At 34.8% G+C, this 18,171-nt stretch overlaps 1 protein-coding gene across 1 annotated transcript in view; it reads right to left on the bottom strand.

The window, feature by feature from the left end:
• LOC119640512 (cytoplasmic dynein 2 heavy chain 1) overlaps positions 1–10,336 on the bottom strand; it is a 33,260-nt gene extending 22,924 nt beyond the window's left edge. Inside the window, 15 exon segments of the mRNA XM_038038601.1 lie at positions 303–485; positions 662–1,321; positions 1,406–1,660; positions 1,738–1,954; positions 2,612–3,934; positions 3,996–4,349; positions 4,445–4,677; positions 4,735–5,158; positions 5,215–5,381; positions 5,438–6,126; positions 7,844–8,104; positions 8,558–8,642; positions 9,828–9,934; positions 9,995–10,213; positions 10,300–10,336. Of these exon segments, the coding sequence (XP_037894529.1) occupies positions 303–485; positions 662–1,321; positions 1,406–1,660; positions 1,738–1,954; positions 2,612–3,934; positions 3,996–4,349; positions 4,445–4,677; positions 4,735–5,158; positions 5,215–5,381; positions 5,438–6,126; positions 7,844–8,104; positions 8,558–8,642; positions 9,828–9,934; positions 9,995–10,213; positions 10,300–10,336 (5,214 nt within the window).
• Positions 10,337–18,171: the final 7,835 nt, after the last annotated feature.

The raw sequence follows: 18,171 nt of genomic DNA on the forward strand, positions 1-18,171 counted from the left end.
CAACCTGGTCATTGTGGATATGGGCAGAAAGCAATTTATTTGCAAGTTTTCCTAAAGATACTGAACTGTAATGAGTTCAATTCCGCTGCATTTACGTACGCGTTTCGAAATAACTTATGGCATTTCTCATTCGGACCGGAATGTATGCATATCCATAGCTAGTACGATATAAATTTCAATTCAATTATTTTTAATTGAAATAACAAAATATCTCGGGTTGCTTAATATGAACGTAACTGAATTTTAAAAATATACCTTTAAGTGCGCATGCAAAACGGTTCGATTAATTAAAAAACACTTACATTCTTTTCGGCAATTTGTACTGAATCTGATTTCTCTTTTAAAGCACTTTGTATGGGTTGTATTAGCATAGAAATGGTTGAGAGTGTGGCTTCTTGCAGGCGATTGAATTCATCAAAACAGCCCCAGGCACCACAACGAGCCAAACCAGTCAGTATTAAAGCCATTGAATCTGTATCGATATTCTATAAAAATGCATAAAATTCAAAATCATTTTTAAGTGCGAGTACCGAGAGACAAAAAAATTGTTGTTGTATGTAAAGATGTTTTTCTAGCATATATATAAAATTTGCATAAAATTGAAAACATGTTTGTATCTACGAGCAAATGCAGGTACTTTTAGACATACTTGGCCACATACCTCATCACAATTGAATACTAATACCAAACGTCCTAGTAACGCACCTAAGGCTTTAACACATTCAGTTTTACCGGTGCCAGCCGGTCCAAAGGGATTACCACCCAAACCCATATTCATGGCCTGTGTCAGTATGAGATAACATTTGTGCGTTAGACGTGTACTAACAAGTTTATTAGGATTACCCAGATACTCATATGAATATTCAAATTCTGCATAAACCATTCGCACCAATACCCTACCATTGCTGTTGACACTCTCATCGCTCATATAGAATCTCAACTGTGCCAACCAATGCCAATCGTTCAATTGCATCACTTGTTGTTGTATTAGTTGCTCCACAACGGTTACATAGTGCACCAAATCGAATAGTATGCAACGTAATTTTATCTGTAATAAGTTGTCCTTGCTCTCACGTTTCCATTCAACATATTTAGAGATTTCAGCATTCAATTGTTTTTGCAATTTTTGTAAAGACATTGACTGTATTGACTTTTCAGTTTGTTTCGTAAACTCTATGGCTCGTGTAGTTGATAAAACTTGCATTACGTATTGCTGTAGCAGCTTTTCATTAAACCCATCAATGGGATATGAATTCATGCATTCGATCATTTGCCTTTTAAGTGTATGCTGAATGTTTGTTACCAAATTATTTAACCAATTCTGATAAAATTGAAAGAAGAGAAGAATAAGTTCAATAATTTTTTTTGAGTATTATCTCATTGAATATTTCATTATCTTCGATACCTCTATGGATCCAGTCATTTCTACTGGTTGCTTAAGTGTTATAAAATCTCCTTCAGCGCTTTGCAGTGCTTGTATGACATAAGATGTTTTACCAACAGTTTTGGATCCTTGGACAATTTGCAAACTATGACAACCGGGAAAAAGTTTCTTTATATGTTTCTGTATGATTTCGGGATCTTTCGAGGCCTGACCCAATATTTCCAGTAAATCGTCATCACCCAGAAAGTAAAAACGTGGAAAACTATTGCGTTTCTCCTAAAGGAAATTTTGAATTTATATATATTATATATATATATATGTGAGAAAACATTCTTTCTTTTCTTTTTGTTTACCATTATATAGGACATTAAATTGTTCTGACACCGTGTAAGTTGAGATTCCAACGATTTTACAATAGTAGTTATGTTGTTGATCTTTATTAATGACATGATTTTTGGATCCATTTTTATTTCACGCATTATATAACGAAAATCTTTGTCAATACGTTTAAACAAAGCTTCCTCGTTGCGTAAGGTACCCGAACCAAACACAGGCTCCAGATAGACCCATCTGAACGGTACACAAATGGTTAACAAAAACAAAAAAATATAACAAACAGCGAAGTACGATATGTGTACAATAAAAAACAGTAAAAAATATTTTTTAACTTTCAAATGCTACGAATTTTTTGACGTCCGTTAAGTAAAAGCAATGCCTAATAACGGGGTCCCATAGTTTTCTTTTACCCGTAATCGTATTCTTATAAGGAAGTTTGAGGTTTAACGCAGACCTACAGGGAGTTTCGTCATGGCTATTGTTACCAAAAATCTTTAAATAAGAATTTATTGATGGGGCCTAATGCTTCTCCGAGAGGAGGCTGTGACTATATGTGTAAGCATTCACTTGACGCTTAACACAATTGGCATGCGTTATCGGGTATGGTGGAACTCAATCTCTACAGCCAAATGAATTATCAGGACATTATTGATTTTCTGAATAATTCTAGAAAATATTTATATCCAGCTTTAGTTCAATACTTCTTAAGTGTGGTATCAGTTAAAGTTCGTAGCTTATTGGGGTAGGCGCACCACGCGTATTTTCTTATTCAATCATCGGCAGACGACCGTGGCTTAAGTTTTGGTTTCCTTTTTGTGCCTTTTCTTTCACAAAGGATCAAAAATACTTCGCAGGCCTTCTTCGATAATAAATAAAAGAAGTCTTGCTTACCTTCTTTGTGCTTGATTTAAACTCGTCAATATAACTTCCAATGAATTAAGTCTACTCTCCCACAGTTCGGCTTGGTCTGAGAAAGCTCCAAAGGCTGATGAATTTTTAGCCGATTGCAATAATGACTGATTGTCACAAATTTTATTTAATATTTCTTGATAGTCTTTGATCAAGTTCAAGGAGTTGCCGAAGGTATCTTGATGCGAGATCAATTTCAAATTACTAATTACAGACCATTGATCCAATTCATTTAACGCTTGCCGTACTATCTGCTCTGAAGAAGCTTGCCTAACTATTTGCGAAATTTCATTGGCATTTTGCAGTAACAGCATTGGGTCCCTGAGGAGCTCTTTTAAAGTAAAACTGTGCACAGATTCGTGGTTTCCTTGTTTTGTTAAAGCAAATATCTGCAACCAATGTCTTTCGGTCAGCGAATCGGCCTGTAGCTGTTGTAATAGAGGTAGACAACTTTGCAACAGCTCTACGTTTTGTCTGATCCGTTTTGAAGACAAATCAATGGAATTTTGTACGCATCCCTCCCATTTTGTAATAAATTCATTGAGAACGTAAGGACGATGCCTATATATTGACCACTCTTCTTTTAAAATATCGTGCAATTCATTGAGATATTCATTGTAAGTCAGCCATTCTTTGGATTGTTCATTGACGATGTTATCAATATCATGGAACACTTTTAATTGCCCTTCTGTAAAAATCATATTAAATTTTTTACATTCCTCCTCCAAACGGGTCTTCTTATCTAATATTTGCTGCCAATAGTTCCGACGTTCTTTAAACATGTCTAAAGAAGCTTCGTCGTTGGCTGCCAATTCTGCCACAGTATATTCCCATCTTAGTTTAAACTTTTCAGCTTCATTTCTCAAATTTTCCATTTGAGTCTGAGCTTGATCCTTAATCATTTCCACTTGACGTTGTAATATCGCTGAATGATTACTTAGCATAGGTTGCAATTTTTCCCATTCCACCAATATGTTAACCAAAGAAGTAACACGTTCTTTACACCAACCTGCTAGACATTTGTCCTTGGCTTTGACCAATTCTAAAATTTCGGAGATTTTAGGCAATTCTGTCATAATGTTTTCATATCGTATGCTCGACTCCGTGATCGAGGCCTCGTCGATAGCGACATTTTGTACAAACTGTGAAGCGCTTTGCAGAAATTCTTTGATCACGGATACATCAGCAAGTATAGATGTTTTCAAACTCCCCGATAAAGCTTCCCAATAACGTCGACTTAGCAGCTCTATATCACAACGTAAAGGTAAAATATCGATTACTATACAATCAATAGATTCCTCCGTGCTGGAAATGCAAGCGAAATGAGTATTTGTTTGTTCAACAATAGAGAAATATTTCGATTTACTTTTGAATTTTTGCAATTTTTTGACCGTAATGTTTGCATTGATGAAAATTTCGATCCCAATCTTTAGCTGCTTGCAAATGTATGCCGCACAGTTCTTCAATATCTACAGAACCCAACGCTACCCAAGACAACCACAGTTGCTTAAACTTATCCAACTTTTCAAATAACGCGCCAGCTCTTTTGTACAGAGGACCAAGATATTGCCGGTTGTTCTCCACCATGGCTTTAAATAGTTCAGAACTCTTATCGGAAAGGCCGCGAAAACCGCATGGTCGTTCAATGAATCGCGAGAGTTGGGAAAAGTATTTTTCCTGTATCTCCTCTTCGGGAGGTATAAAACAGAGTTGCCTTTGTCTAAAGAAAAAGTCAATCGAAAAGGACTGTTAAAGAGTTCATAGATTTCACGGTAATAGAATGAAACCAGACTCTTCGAAAAACAAATAATTTACCGAAAAGCTATCTTAACATGTATGTCCGGTAGTTTGTTGTTCATCTCGACCAAGCCCAAAATATATTGATACTCTAAAACCTTATAAAGCTGATGATCCCAGTGAAGTTTAAATGCCTCTAGATTTGTAAAACCTTGACGTTCCAAGCAAGCGATTAGTTCACGCAAATGTCGCATTTCTTCTTTCCAAATTTGGCTTTGGTTTATTAGATCCGTATTCATCAGTTTTACGACCTGCATAATTATCCCTTGTCAGAATTAATTGGATGGATCTAGGCTTAGGTTACAAACCGTTCTTTTCGCTTGCTCGTGATAGCCTACTAATAACGCGTTGTCAGAAGATAATTTCGACACTGCTTCTTGCAAGGTGCTTACATAACGTTGCACCGCGTCTTCATCGATCCATGCTACAGTTTCACTGTGCACCAGTTTCGCAAGTTCCACAGCGTTCTTAAGCATTATGGGTCGCTGGCAAGGTATCATTCGGTCTCCAATAGTATTATGGAATGTAGCTATTTGTTGTAATCGACGAGCAAAACAGATATATTTAGAGGCATGCTTGGCTGCCGTGCGTAGTTCGGAAGGAACATTAAAGTGCAGATTTGTGAATTCGCTAACATCTTGGCAGAAAGTGATTAACTGTGGATTAAAAGTGACACTCATTAGTTGCCGACCTTCTTTTTCGAATTTCACAACAGGCTGATCGTCTCGTAAACTGAAATTAAGTTTTACAGACATATTAAAAATTTACGGATTTATCCGAATCCATACTTAAGTTCACCACTTTTCACTGCGGTAGTGCACTGGCCGCACCATATCTCAAAATTAGTTCTCAACAAAGATTCGGTCTCCTCTTTGATCTCCTGTGTGGCCTTATTGATTATATCAAAACCTTCACGGTCGTTAATCAAATGACTAACTTTTTCAACTTCTTGTATCTGAAATTTATAATAATATGGTACTGTTGACATGGTACGTTATAAACTATCAGTACCTCATGTTGTACTACTTTTAGCCAACGGCATTCATTACATATAACTGACAAATGAGCCGTGTCGGGCTCCATATTAGTATCTATCATGGCTTTACGTAAATCCTGTAGTAATATATGCAAGGATTGCACAAATTGTTCCCGCTCAATAGTTAACAATTCTAAAACCGTTGGTCTCTGTATTAGCGTCTCATATTTAGAGAATATAAATATGATCTGTCGAGGATTACTCAAATGCTGACTTAGCTGCACCTTTAATGCATTCCCGATGCGTTCATCTATTGGCTCTAGCAATTCCTCAAATCGTTGCAAAGCCTTATTCCATTTAGTCTGACCCGAAACTGAAGTTTCGAAAATATTAAAATTCTTAAAGGGTGACTCCGTGCGCATTATATCTTCCATCTCATAGTCGTTGAGCAAAAATGAGATTTGTTTATAAAGATTTTTAATATTGCGCATATCCAAAATGCGTTCCTTTAGTAATTGGACGCCTTTAGGTAGATGAGTTTCTCCAATCCAAGGATGCTTAGCATAGTTTGGCCAAAATAGGCGTGTCAAAGAATCACAAAGCTGCAGCCATGAGTCCGCAGTGTCTAGTAATTGACTCATTAAATTTGTCACATGGCAGTTGTTTATATTCCAGACATCGTCTTTGGGCAATGGATCCAAACATATGTGCATAAGTTGATCGCCTAAATTAAACAAAAACAAATAAGTGTAATGATGTATCTAGTATCGGCCGTCAACGGGAAAATGTCTTAGCAGACTATTGAACGTAATGCTGTTGGACAAATGGTTTACATGTCATTGAATTCCGACGTTTTTTAAGAAGAAAGGTTTTTAAAACTTGCACACGATTACTATAACGACTAAGAGCTTGAACAATGTGCGGATTTATTATGAACGATGCCAATAACAGAAGAAAAGAAAGAAGAAGAAGGGTCTTGTACATCAATCCCCTTATTCTGAGCGCAGTCGTTTGTAGATCAACCGTATATTTCTGTAAACCGGCGGCAAAGCCGATCTTGTTCTCTGTTTGTGTTTTTTGTTTTTCTGACGTTGACGCATAAGTGTGGGGATTATAAAAAACATGACACATTTGCGTTCTGTTCTTTGGCATGTCGCTAAACATTTCAATTATAATAGCAGTTACAAAATAGGGCTATGGAATGAAATTTAATTTATTTTTTTTAATTCACTTATTAATCAATTTTATTATATTGCAGAGTAAAATGTTGCTGAACCATTAAAATAAGGGCCGTGTTATCATTTTAAAATTATGTATTATTAATTGACCTTCTGCTGTTTGCTCCCTACTCTCAACCTACGACGTTTTTTTTGCTTTCCACATTAAGATTTTCAAACTTAACAACAGTGCTCTAGCGCAAATTTTTTTTTGGCGTCAGAATAAAAGCTTTGATAGAACGTGACAGAAATAATGATAAATAAACACAATGACTAATTTTGTGTCCGTTTTAAGAATGAAAATGCCAGAGTGAGGCTGCTAATCTTAGCTTTTATTGTGCATGTAGCAAAAGTGTTTCTAAGGTTAACTGAAGAAGTTTTTCTATTGCCTTTTAAATGAGCGGTGAAAACCAAGATTTCCTGCCTTGCCGATAATTGGCCAAGTGAATTAAAACCATGATCTGATTGACTTTCATGATAACTCTGCGATTAGAACGAGGAGGACTGCGCAAATCGAGATCTACGCAGCCGATATTTATAAAAGTTTTCCACGTACCTCTTCGTTTACTTAATTAGTAGTGTAGTTTTGTCTTTTTGAAAAGAGAAGGCATAAAAGCACTGCATCGTCCACGGTCCGCCATTAAATATCCTACACGTCCTTGCAGGTACTCATATAACAGCTTTTCAAAAAAAAGGTCTTATATGGAAAGCGCTCCGATCTGAGCTATTTTTAATAGCGTTCGCCCGTGGGCCAAAACACGCCACTATACCAAATTTCATCCAAATATGTCAAAAATCGCGACCTTTACCTTGAACACAAATTTACATGGACAAACATCGGACGGACAGACGGCCAGACAGGCCTAGATCAATTTATACGGGTGTGTTAAAAGCGGGCCCATCTTAAGCCATTCGCCGTGCTACATACGTCCGCTCTAAGTTAATATGTACCGCAAGTGGTGTAGGGTATAATGACCGGTGTAGTAAAAGGTCTATCTCAATTTCTTCTGGATGTCGCATGCATCCGCGCAAACTTAACTTGGTGCATAGACATGCTTTGGCTCAAGGACAAACGCTATTGAAAATAGCTCGGATTGGTACACTTTTTCGACCACCTCCATAAAACGACTTTTCACAATAGAACAATTGCGAGGCGTTCTTCCCTTCGGTATGTTATATAATGTGCTTACTTATTTTAATTGCTTTTTTTCACTTATCACTTACCTAATACATCCATTAAACCGGCCATTCTCTGCTGAGGATATTGATAAGGGGAACGCCATAATTCATCCAAATTATTATGAGAAGAATTTAAAAATTCTTCAATGCTACCTGTTTTCTCATAATCAATATTATCAATTAGCTGATCGATGTTGTGTAAGATATGAAGAAAGGTTTGAGTCGATTCACGTTCAGAGCGCGAATTAGATTTTTGATTAGCTTTTTGCCGCCAATACTTGATTTCATCCTTAATGGTTATAATGCCTTCAAAAAAAAAAAAAAAACCAAAAGCAAAAACAAAAAATATAAACCAGGGTAAAAATGATATGTTTGAATATTTATTCCTATCGCTTTTTTCGTTGCTGTTCTGATGACTCGGCATCCATCCAACCATACAAATAAGCATTCACACATGCATACACATGCAAAATTTTTTTTTTGTTAAATTCATTTATCATTTGTAAACATAAAAGAAGAAAAAATTTATGCATTTATGTAAGTATGTCAGCATCTGTGAAAAAATAGACAGTAATGCACATAATGTGTATGTATACAGCAACATATGCATATGGCTAGTATATATGTGAACTTATATAATAGAATGCTGTATGTGTTGAGTGTCTATGCATTTTATATGATTTTATAGCATGGTGTATACCAGTCCACATGAGAAAGTTTATGGAGAAAAATAAGTTTACATATCATTACAAAGCTTACCCGTCTGAGGCAAACCCAATGTTGAGCTGAGAGAAACATGCAAATTTTCAAGTAAACCACTTAACTCTGGACTATAGTCGGTTTTCTGTAATCAAAGAAAACTACATGTAAATACATAACAAGATATAGATATATATATATATACATACGTGTGCATGGGTGCTTTAAAATATGTATGCAATTATAAATTATAAATGATGAAAAAGATTTTTCAAAAATCTCTTATCTTTGGAAATATGTTGAAAAAAGAAAAAAACATAATTTAGTTCAACACCTTTAGTGTATTTACATTGCTGCATGGGCATGAAATTGTGTTAAAAAAAGAAAACAAATAAGAAAATTATATTCGCCTCGGGACTGACCGCTACTTGATTGCATGTTTGTTTCGAAGTGCACAATACTTAACTTGTGAAATGGAAAGTTGGAACATCTCAGCCTTTTATTTTAATGTTTATAGGCGTTAGTGTTGTTGTTGGGAAGACGTGGGATTTGAATTGTAAACTTAAGCTAAGAACTTTTTAGCTTTTTATTTCAATATTTTCAGATATTGTCGGTGCTAGACAAACGGGTTAAATACCGTTTAATCAAACTATCTCCGAATCTCAAGCTTGTCAAGATTAGAGAGAGATATATGTATGAGGTATATTTATGTATATATGAGACATATATGTATATACATATATATATTTATATATAGCTCACGAGTCAAGTTTCAGTTTTCTAATTCAATGTTTGCCTACTTTAATGTTCCAGCAGAAGAAAAAAGAACCAGTATAATGAACGCAAGTAAAGGCGAACATTGTCATGTCGACTTGCCATCTGATTCTCATCAACAATATATACTCTTTATTGGGGTTCTGGTGGACGACGATGCAAATGAAAGGACAAATTGAATACATCTCCATTCTTCGGTGAATGGAATCAAAACGCAAATCTAATCTTTGTTTGTAAAGATAAAACATATCTATAAAATGACAACAAAAATGGTGTTTGGAAAAAAGCGGGAAGTAATTTAATTAAGAGTGAAAAACTTTAAAAGGCAACAATACTTTGAAATTTATAATTATTTTGTTAATAATGACGATGATGTTGAAGGTAACAGAGGGGTAAGACACGTGGCTAGCCAACTAATCAGGGCAAGTAAACATATACAATATTTTTCTTTTACATGTAATGTATGTTGGGGAATAAATGAGCGATTAAGTGCATATCCATATTGTGTTTGTTAAGCATACATCTAAACGAAAATCTATATGGATGTACTACTTACCCGTGCAGCTGTAGAATGTGGAGAAAATACACGAGAAATAGAATTATAAATGGATTTAACCAGACCGCCCTCAAGCGTCAAAATGCCAAGTGCTGGCTGCCGTTGCTCTACATTCGTTGTGATTGCTGTTTTTGCTGCTGCTGCTGTTGTTGCCGATGTTGCCTGACCAGGACTGGCTTTATTTCCAACATGTGGTATTTTATAGAAAAGTAAACAGTATTCATCCTTATCAGCGGGCAAGCCATGTTGAAATTTAATTTTATTTTGTGCTTTATTATGCACGGCTGAGATTACAGTTAAATCATCGTTTTCTAGAAATTCTAAAATCGTTGCTGTTTGCTCATCCAATTCCGCACCACTAAGATTATGAGTCGCAAAATATTCCACTAAGTGTGAGAGAGGAAATACATATAAATATGTTCAATTAAAAAACATTTTTTTTAATGTTCCTTAGAAGCGCTTGTTACTCTACCTGAGATATTTAAAATGAATTTACATTTAAACGACATTATTAAAATTCTTTATGGAACTAAACAATGTCTAACTAAATAAAAATTGGTTTATGCGTTTTTATTAAAATTTTTGGAAAACCCAGTTGCTCTTAGTTACCGGCTTGCATATGTTGCTATAGTTGCTATGGTTTCAAAGGTTCGTTCAGCTATTATCGCACGCATGCGAATGTGTTTTGCTATTTTTTTTCTTCCTTAGCATGGTATCAGTCATGTGTTTACTGCCATTTAAAAATAGTGCTTGCTTATTTACCTATGGATTCCGTTTCGCTAGCTCGGCTGAACATTAGTTTAAAACACAAGGTGCTATGTAATTTAAAGCTTCTGTACAACAAAACTTAAATGCATTGGAAATATATATGCATGTATACATATATAAATACATATATATGTATATACACATATAAGAAGAGTTTTACTTATGCTGAATTTTTTGAGTTTTGTATTAAAGTGGATTGTGCAACGTCCGCAAGGAATGGAGATGTACTTTTATTAAACTAATCAGGCCACAATCAATTTAGTCAACTTAAGTGTGCCTGTTCCTTTGCCGTTCTTATGTCTGTTTAATTATTTTATATTTAATTTTTCGGTAAAATTTCGTGCTCTGACAAGGACGAGTGCTATTGGAAATGAATTGGGTCAGATCATTCTTTACGATCGCTCTCTTTAGAAAGAGACATTTTAAAAATACCGTTACATGAGAAAAAGTTCCCAAAGGTCATGGAAAATAAATGTAAAAATTTAGTAGAGTAGTAATCTCTTAATTTTTCTTGCTTTATGATAAGAGTTAGAAAAAAACACTTATTTGACAAATAAGTTTTGGTCCGGTAAGCTTGGTCTACAGAAGTTTACGCCTGTCCACATAAGGATTCTCGTGAACAGTAAACATTCCAAGTAAACTTAAGCATGCGCAAACCTACCTGTTGAATTTTATGATACAACATATATAGCGGCATTGTTAGATTTTATAAAACTGTTGATAACAGAATGTGTCATACCATCAAAAAGTAAGCACATACTAAATATGGCTTTGTGTTTGTGATACAAAATATGAACTAGAAAGTCCATAGTAGATGTAAATTCGTCATTAGCATAAGAGTTGGTTTAATGAACGGAGTGACTTAGAATCTATTCTATCTGTTCCATCCAATATCTTAATATACGTTCACTCATGGCTGATTTATAAAATGTAGTTACTTGGCTAAGATATATAAAAACTTCTAAGATTAGCTTTGTTCGCTACTAAATACACTATAGTTTCGCACCAAATAGAGGCTATGGACCCTTTCTTTGATGGACCGTAAACTTTGATTTAGTGTACATACTGAACAATCCTTACATACAAGCTATAACGGTGCAAGGCCTATATAATTCAGCAACCAATACGTTTGTAATGTGTACAATAAGGGTTTTTTTTTTAAGGGACGAAAAGGCTAAGGCAAATGCGGAACTAAAACTTCCTCCTGACGGTGTATTCCTCAAAGAAGAACCGTTAAGCATTACGTCGAGAAATCGTCTGTTTCTAAGTTGAGATCGTTTCGGATCTCTTTTTCGACCAATTTCTATAGAACACCTTAATTCGACAAGTCAATATATGAATTACTTTAGGGTGATGTAGGATGTTTAAAGGTGGGCCTTGACTCGCCATAGTGTTTTTACTTATTTATGATTATGTTATGATCTATTCAAACCATTTACTGTTTGTTCTCTATAAAAGTATGCATCTTTATAAGTAACGCATTTCTTATATATCGCATCGGTGTTGTCATACTTAAACTAAAACTCTTCACTTTCAATGTCGTATTATCATCCATTAATACACTAAATGATGCCGCTATGGTCGGCTGCGTTTGCGCTTTTAAGTGGTACGCACTTAGTTTCACATATATTCTTTGTGAGTGTGGTTCTGGGCAAGATGTATGCATACTTTTTTTTTATTTTTTTACTATCGTATGTATGTATCTATTTATTTGCTCATATATGTATTTCTGTAGTTTTAAACTTTTTTCCTCTTCACTTTTCCGCTACACTTTTTTATGTCATAACTTAAGCTTTTAATCTCAAGTTTTGCTCAATTCAGAGAAATATCTACTGTGACTGCATGTATGTGAATGAACATATAAATCGTGCTCGTCTGTCTGCCTGCCTGCCCGTTTGACAAGTTCTGTTCTTAGGGCGACAACTATATTCTGAATCTGTTACCATATTTAAAATGGACTGGTACCAGCATGTACATGTTCACAAGTGACAAACGTATGAAACCTGTAATTCATAGCAGTCGTTAACGTAAATTCCAGAGCAAGTATTTTTTTAAGATCGTTCATAATTTCGATGCAAAACCTAATTACACATAAGAGACAAAAATTTTAATTTAACTTCTGGTACAAGTACCTGTTGAGTGCTGATGGGTGTATGCAACTACCACCTTATTTTTTTGTCATTTCGACCGATCTTTCCCTAACTCTCTCTTTAAAGGTGTAAAAGTGCTTTTACCGCCTTTTATTGTTATATATTATTTCATTGCCTGGAGATACTAGTACAGGCTTTGCAGAAATAGAAATAGAAATTGAATAGAATAGAAATTGGAAGCACTTATTTCTTCTTATTTTTATCAAGAATTCTGTCCGAATTTGGTCCGAGATTAAAGCTACATTGGTTTAAATAAGAGAAACAATTTTTTATTTAAGTGAACTAAAAAGCGAAAATTATTTTTTTCTGACCTGTGACAACACAAGCGCTAACTATTTTCATGCTTAATAAATTCAATTTTTTCTAAACGCCACAGACTTTCATGTATAAATCGGCTGGGGAAAAATTTGTTTTTCATCGTTTATTCCTTTCCTTTAAAGAAAATCGAATTATTTATTTCGTAAAAGTCTCCTTGTTTTGTGATAGCTTCATCATTATTATAAGGTTTCTTAGCAGGTAACTTTGTACAGTCCCTTTATATGATGCCTATATCAAGGCGATTGTTAAGAAGAAAATCTGTTACAAATTTATTAACCTTGTTCTAATGCGTAATAATCGAAATATATTTTCTCATTATATGGAAGTTTTTGGCTCTTGTGGGGTATCTAGTGGATGGGCTTGCAGTAGAAAATTTTTAGATTCGAGGCGACATAGACATCAATATCCGGGATCTTCAAGTTTGCAGAATCTTTGATGTCCTAAATGTGATTTGAGTCAGTGCTAATCAATAGGCGACCGATTTGTGGAATATGTCGGAAACGTCAGACGTTCCCAGCCGGAGTTGAATAGTACTTAGGTGCAGCTCCAGCAGAAAATATTCGAACTAAACATTGATTTCGGTCGAGTAAACCTATAAAAGATTTGACAATCAGCTAAATGCTGATAAGAGTTGCCCCTTTTGTAAATTCCCACAAACTCTAAATTCGGCTTTCGAACGTATTTAAGATTTTCACCACCAATCCTAAAGCGTAGCTGAGTAGAGAGGAGTCGCAGGGAGTCGGTGTCGGGCGGTATTCGCCGCTTCAAATGTCACTTACGGTTTGATCTTGCTATAGCTCGGACGGCAAAGATATAACATGTTGGGCCCAAATTCACCAGACAGCGACCACTCCTTCTCTCTTGCCCAACTTCTTTACGAATGTCCACGTGTTACACATTTTTAGGAGACATCCCCTGAGTGTTTGGTCATATTAAAGAAAATGATATATATTAAAGCTGACAAACATTTTGTGAAGAATTTCTTATGCGATCATTGGTTGAAATAAGTGGAAATAAGTAAATAAAATCAAAGTCGACCCTCGATTTGACTTTGCATATTCTTTTATTTGGGTAGGGGTTACCAGGATTCAGTTTGGTTAGGTAGCAGCAACTAGCACTAAGTGAGCTGTAAGTAGTCTATACAGATAACAAGTTATGGGGCGTCCTATATGAAAACATCTTTTGTCAGCTAAAATCCGATAAGGTTGGACATGTTAACCATTAATGGAAATTACATGGCGGCTTGTGAGTTGAGAGACTATTTTTTTTTAATAAGACGTGCGATTAAGATCGTTGCCTTTTTCTAAGGGCTAGTATTTATTAAAATAAATTCTTCAAACGACTAAATGATATTCATCCCATAACAATTCATAAGTAATCATTACTTTTGTTTTAAATAAATAAAAGCTGCAGCCTTCATTACACTAGATGAATAAGAAGATCTTTCATCCTAAGTTATCTCTTAAACAATAAAGACTATGGGATGGTTTTGACTCGTTGATGAACACAAAGCTAAAATAGGTGGGACTCCCATTAACGTTTGTCCACTCGTTTCTGGAAAAATAAATTTTCTTGTGGGTAGATCGCTGGAACACTCGAATGAATCGACTGTCGGCTGTAAATAAGCTCATCGTATTATCTCATAAACAAAAATGCAAAAACTTTTTCGGGACTTCCCTTTCAAAATAGACAATTGCTATCTTTTCTTCGTCTTTCCACAGTATTTCGATGCTTTTCTCAAATTTGAATTTCACCTATTAGTTGAGTTCTTGTTTTCTATTTTAGGTATTAATACTTTCTTTTTTCAATTTTATCGGGATGTCCATTATTTTATCTTCGAATATTCATTGCGTCAAGCGTTATTTATTGCCGTGAGCGAGGCGGAAAGGGAATTTGTGATTTCCATTATAACTACTATGAATAATAATGTAAATAAGAACACTCATACGCCTTCGTATAAGAGTTGAATTGAAAATTTGCTTATTATTGAAGCTTTTATCACTTATCCACATATGTCGTTTATATGGATGTTAATGTCATTATTATGCAACCCATCAATAAGATATAATAATGTGGTGATAAAATACTCAGCCATAATTAATGAGCAATCAACTGAAGAGTATCATTTAATATAATTTTTATTTATTTTAATTTCATTTCTGTTGTATTAAAGAAAAAAGGAGGGAAATTCTGTTTAGCTTGAATCGAATGTTTTAATGTACGCCTATTATGACAGGGAAGAATTTTTAATGCTTAACGAATAAACTAGTTCTATTCAAAACTTTACTACAATGCTTCCTCCTTAAATGCAACTTACATATCATAAAGAATCTGAAAATATTTATGCTGACTTGTAGCAATGGTGGTGGAGAGAATCGAATCTTTTAGAAATATTTCGAGCAGTCCATCGGGGCTACGAAAAGTCGAATTTTGAATTTTTTGCCGAAGCGCAAGGAAGAAGCTCTGTATCGAATCCATTGCTCCCTGCATTGGCCGAGCTAATAAATAAATCATTGCTTAGATGACAATTTGATGTGTAGTGCGACGACTTCGGGTTAGCCAGTTTAAGTCGTTGATAATCATTGAAAAGAGTTCGATCGTTACTTCGAAATCTATACTAAAAAGATTCACCTAATTTATAGCTTAACGGTTTGAAGCATACACAACTTCTTTCACATGCTAACGACAGTTGTATCAAAACTGGGTTGTACCCAAAGGGGGTTTAAATCAATATTAGAAGCGCGCATATTTTTGAAATAAAAAATCTACTTTTTGAAGAAGATTTTAAGTGACGGGATATTATTTCCTGCTTTTTGAAAATTTGCAAACAGATAAAAAATTCTCCATACTCAGTGACTTTTAAATGAAAAAACTTTGGCAGCCTTGAGTGGTCCCCTCTTTGTAAAAAGTTTTTAAAAATGACTGAAGCGGTTAACTTTTAAGTAATTAATTCTGAGTGATATTTTGGGCATGAAACGTGATTTGCGTAATGCGAAAGAATTTTGTATTTTGTTATCGCATCGCACTTAACTGGTGTGGCTCAATCTGCTCTCCTCGTATTTCCGAAGCTGCGGTCTCGCTTGTGCAACAGCTACTTGATTCGATTAAAAGCACAAAATGCTGCAGAAATGAGGCACTGGCGTCGTTCTATAGCAAATTTTGCCGTTTGTTTTGAAGGGGGCAAAGGCAGTCCAATGGACAAATTATTAGTATTATTTTTTGTTTCTTTTTGACTATTCCAGATACTTTTAGCACAGAAGGATTGCCGGAAATTTTTCAAGCAATATTCACCTGTCGAATAGCAAACGTTCTCACACATTCTTAAGGTATGAGATTTAAGAATATATTTAAATTATTTTCTACACATTCTCACGTACATTTCTTTTTTTTTTTTTGTTATTGTTTTGTGCGAATAAATTTTAATTTTTTCTTTTAAATGGTTATTTATATTTGTTTGCGATGTAGTTTGGGGAACAAAAACACTTGTAATGCATTCAGATTTCGGACAATACTGTCAACTCACATACTCAAATTTAAAAACGATCAAAACATTTATTCAACTACTTAAATGCTATGCATACACTCTTGATCAAAACAAAATTAATCAGACCACCTAAAGGATATTCAACTGTCTAGAACTCTCGGTTTCCAGTTCCAGCATGTGGCCACACTCCTTTGCACGAGTCATCCAAAAGTACGATACCCGGAGCCTTGTTTTGGACAATTCTTTAGTAGACAAAAGTTCGTCATATGGGACTATGCCAATGTCAAGCGATCGGTACAATAAGAGTAGTTGAATGAACGAAAGACAAATTAAAACGATGAATTATATTAGAGTGTATAATTTTTGGTATAAATAACAGCGACACTGGCTACAATGTCTGAATCCGATTTAGATGATCAACATTATTTTGGATGGATTAAACTCTGGCTGTTCCTTTCGACACACCCAAGATCTCTGCAAGCAGAAGCTCGTAGCACACTGCGGGATCTTGCTAAACAGGATCACATTTTTTAACCCTCCACACTACAGCATTCATGTGCGTACGCGAAATAAGTTGAGGAGTATAAGGGATGTGATGTTATGATTAAAAGTGCATCTTTCAATTTTTAAATAATTTCTTTTATCATGAATTTGTTGTTATTTCTATTATTGCTATATACGACCACGTAATTAATACTTTACTTATGTACTGTAATTTATAAATCTATCTATATGTATTTATTTTTTCTCGTTCATAATAAAATCCCTAAAAAAACTGTTTTTATATGTACGATATATTGAAACTAATGACATATTTTGACCACAATAGCATAAATTTGTTCGCAATGCTTTTTGTAAGAGTCACGTAAGCATATAAACCAGTGTATGACCAGAATATTTCTGGGTTGTTTGATAAATTTTTTCCATTTTTGTTATCGTTATGCCAAACACCAGTACTTTATTGGTTTCTTGTTCAAAAGAACTTTATTAAATCAGCAGAGAAATGTATATGTAATGGATGCACGACTTTTATATTTCGAAAAATTTCTTCTTATTTCAAGATAAAACCAAAATAAACAATTAAGAAAGTTACATTCGGCGTGGGCCACTACTATGTTCTTCGCATTCCTTTAATTGATACCCATATCACTGGTGTTATTAAGAAAAAACTAATTGCGGTATCTACCATATTCATTTTAAAATGCACCTCCTTTTAGGCAGATAATAAATCTTTATTTAAGGAGTGTGCAAAATAGTTTTAACCACTTGGTCTTGTTTGCTCTACGATAAATGAGCATAAATCCTCAAAAAAGTGAAAAAATAGAAGAAAAACTTAATTGCGTTCAGTTTAAGCTCCATTGCGCGCTTCCGCTCCGACTGATTTGACTCATTCTCAATACCAAGCTGCGTGAAGAAACTTCCAATGATTCTACTAAATTTGAAGTCTATGTTATCGTCTTTGCGATCAAGAGTGTGCCAACAACACACACTACACAGACACTGGCGGACAGAGATGGCTAAATCAACTCGGAATTTCACGCTGATCAAGAATATGCATACTTTGCAGAGTCTCTGAGGCTCACTTTTGGTTGTGACATACATTATGGAAAAAAACGAAATGAGT

The sequence above is a fragment of the Glossina fuscipes genome, unplaced genomic scaffold, assembly GCF_014805625.2.
Source record: "Glossina fuscipes isolate IAEA_lab_2018 unplaced genomic scaffold, Yale_Gfus_2 121, whole genome shotgun sequence".
NCBI lineage: Eukaryota > Metazoa > Arthropoda > Insecta > Diptera > Glossinidae > Glossina > Glossina fuscipes.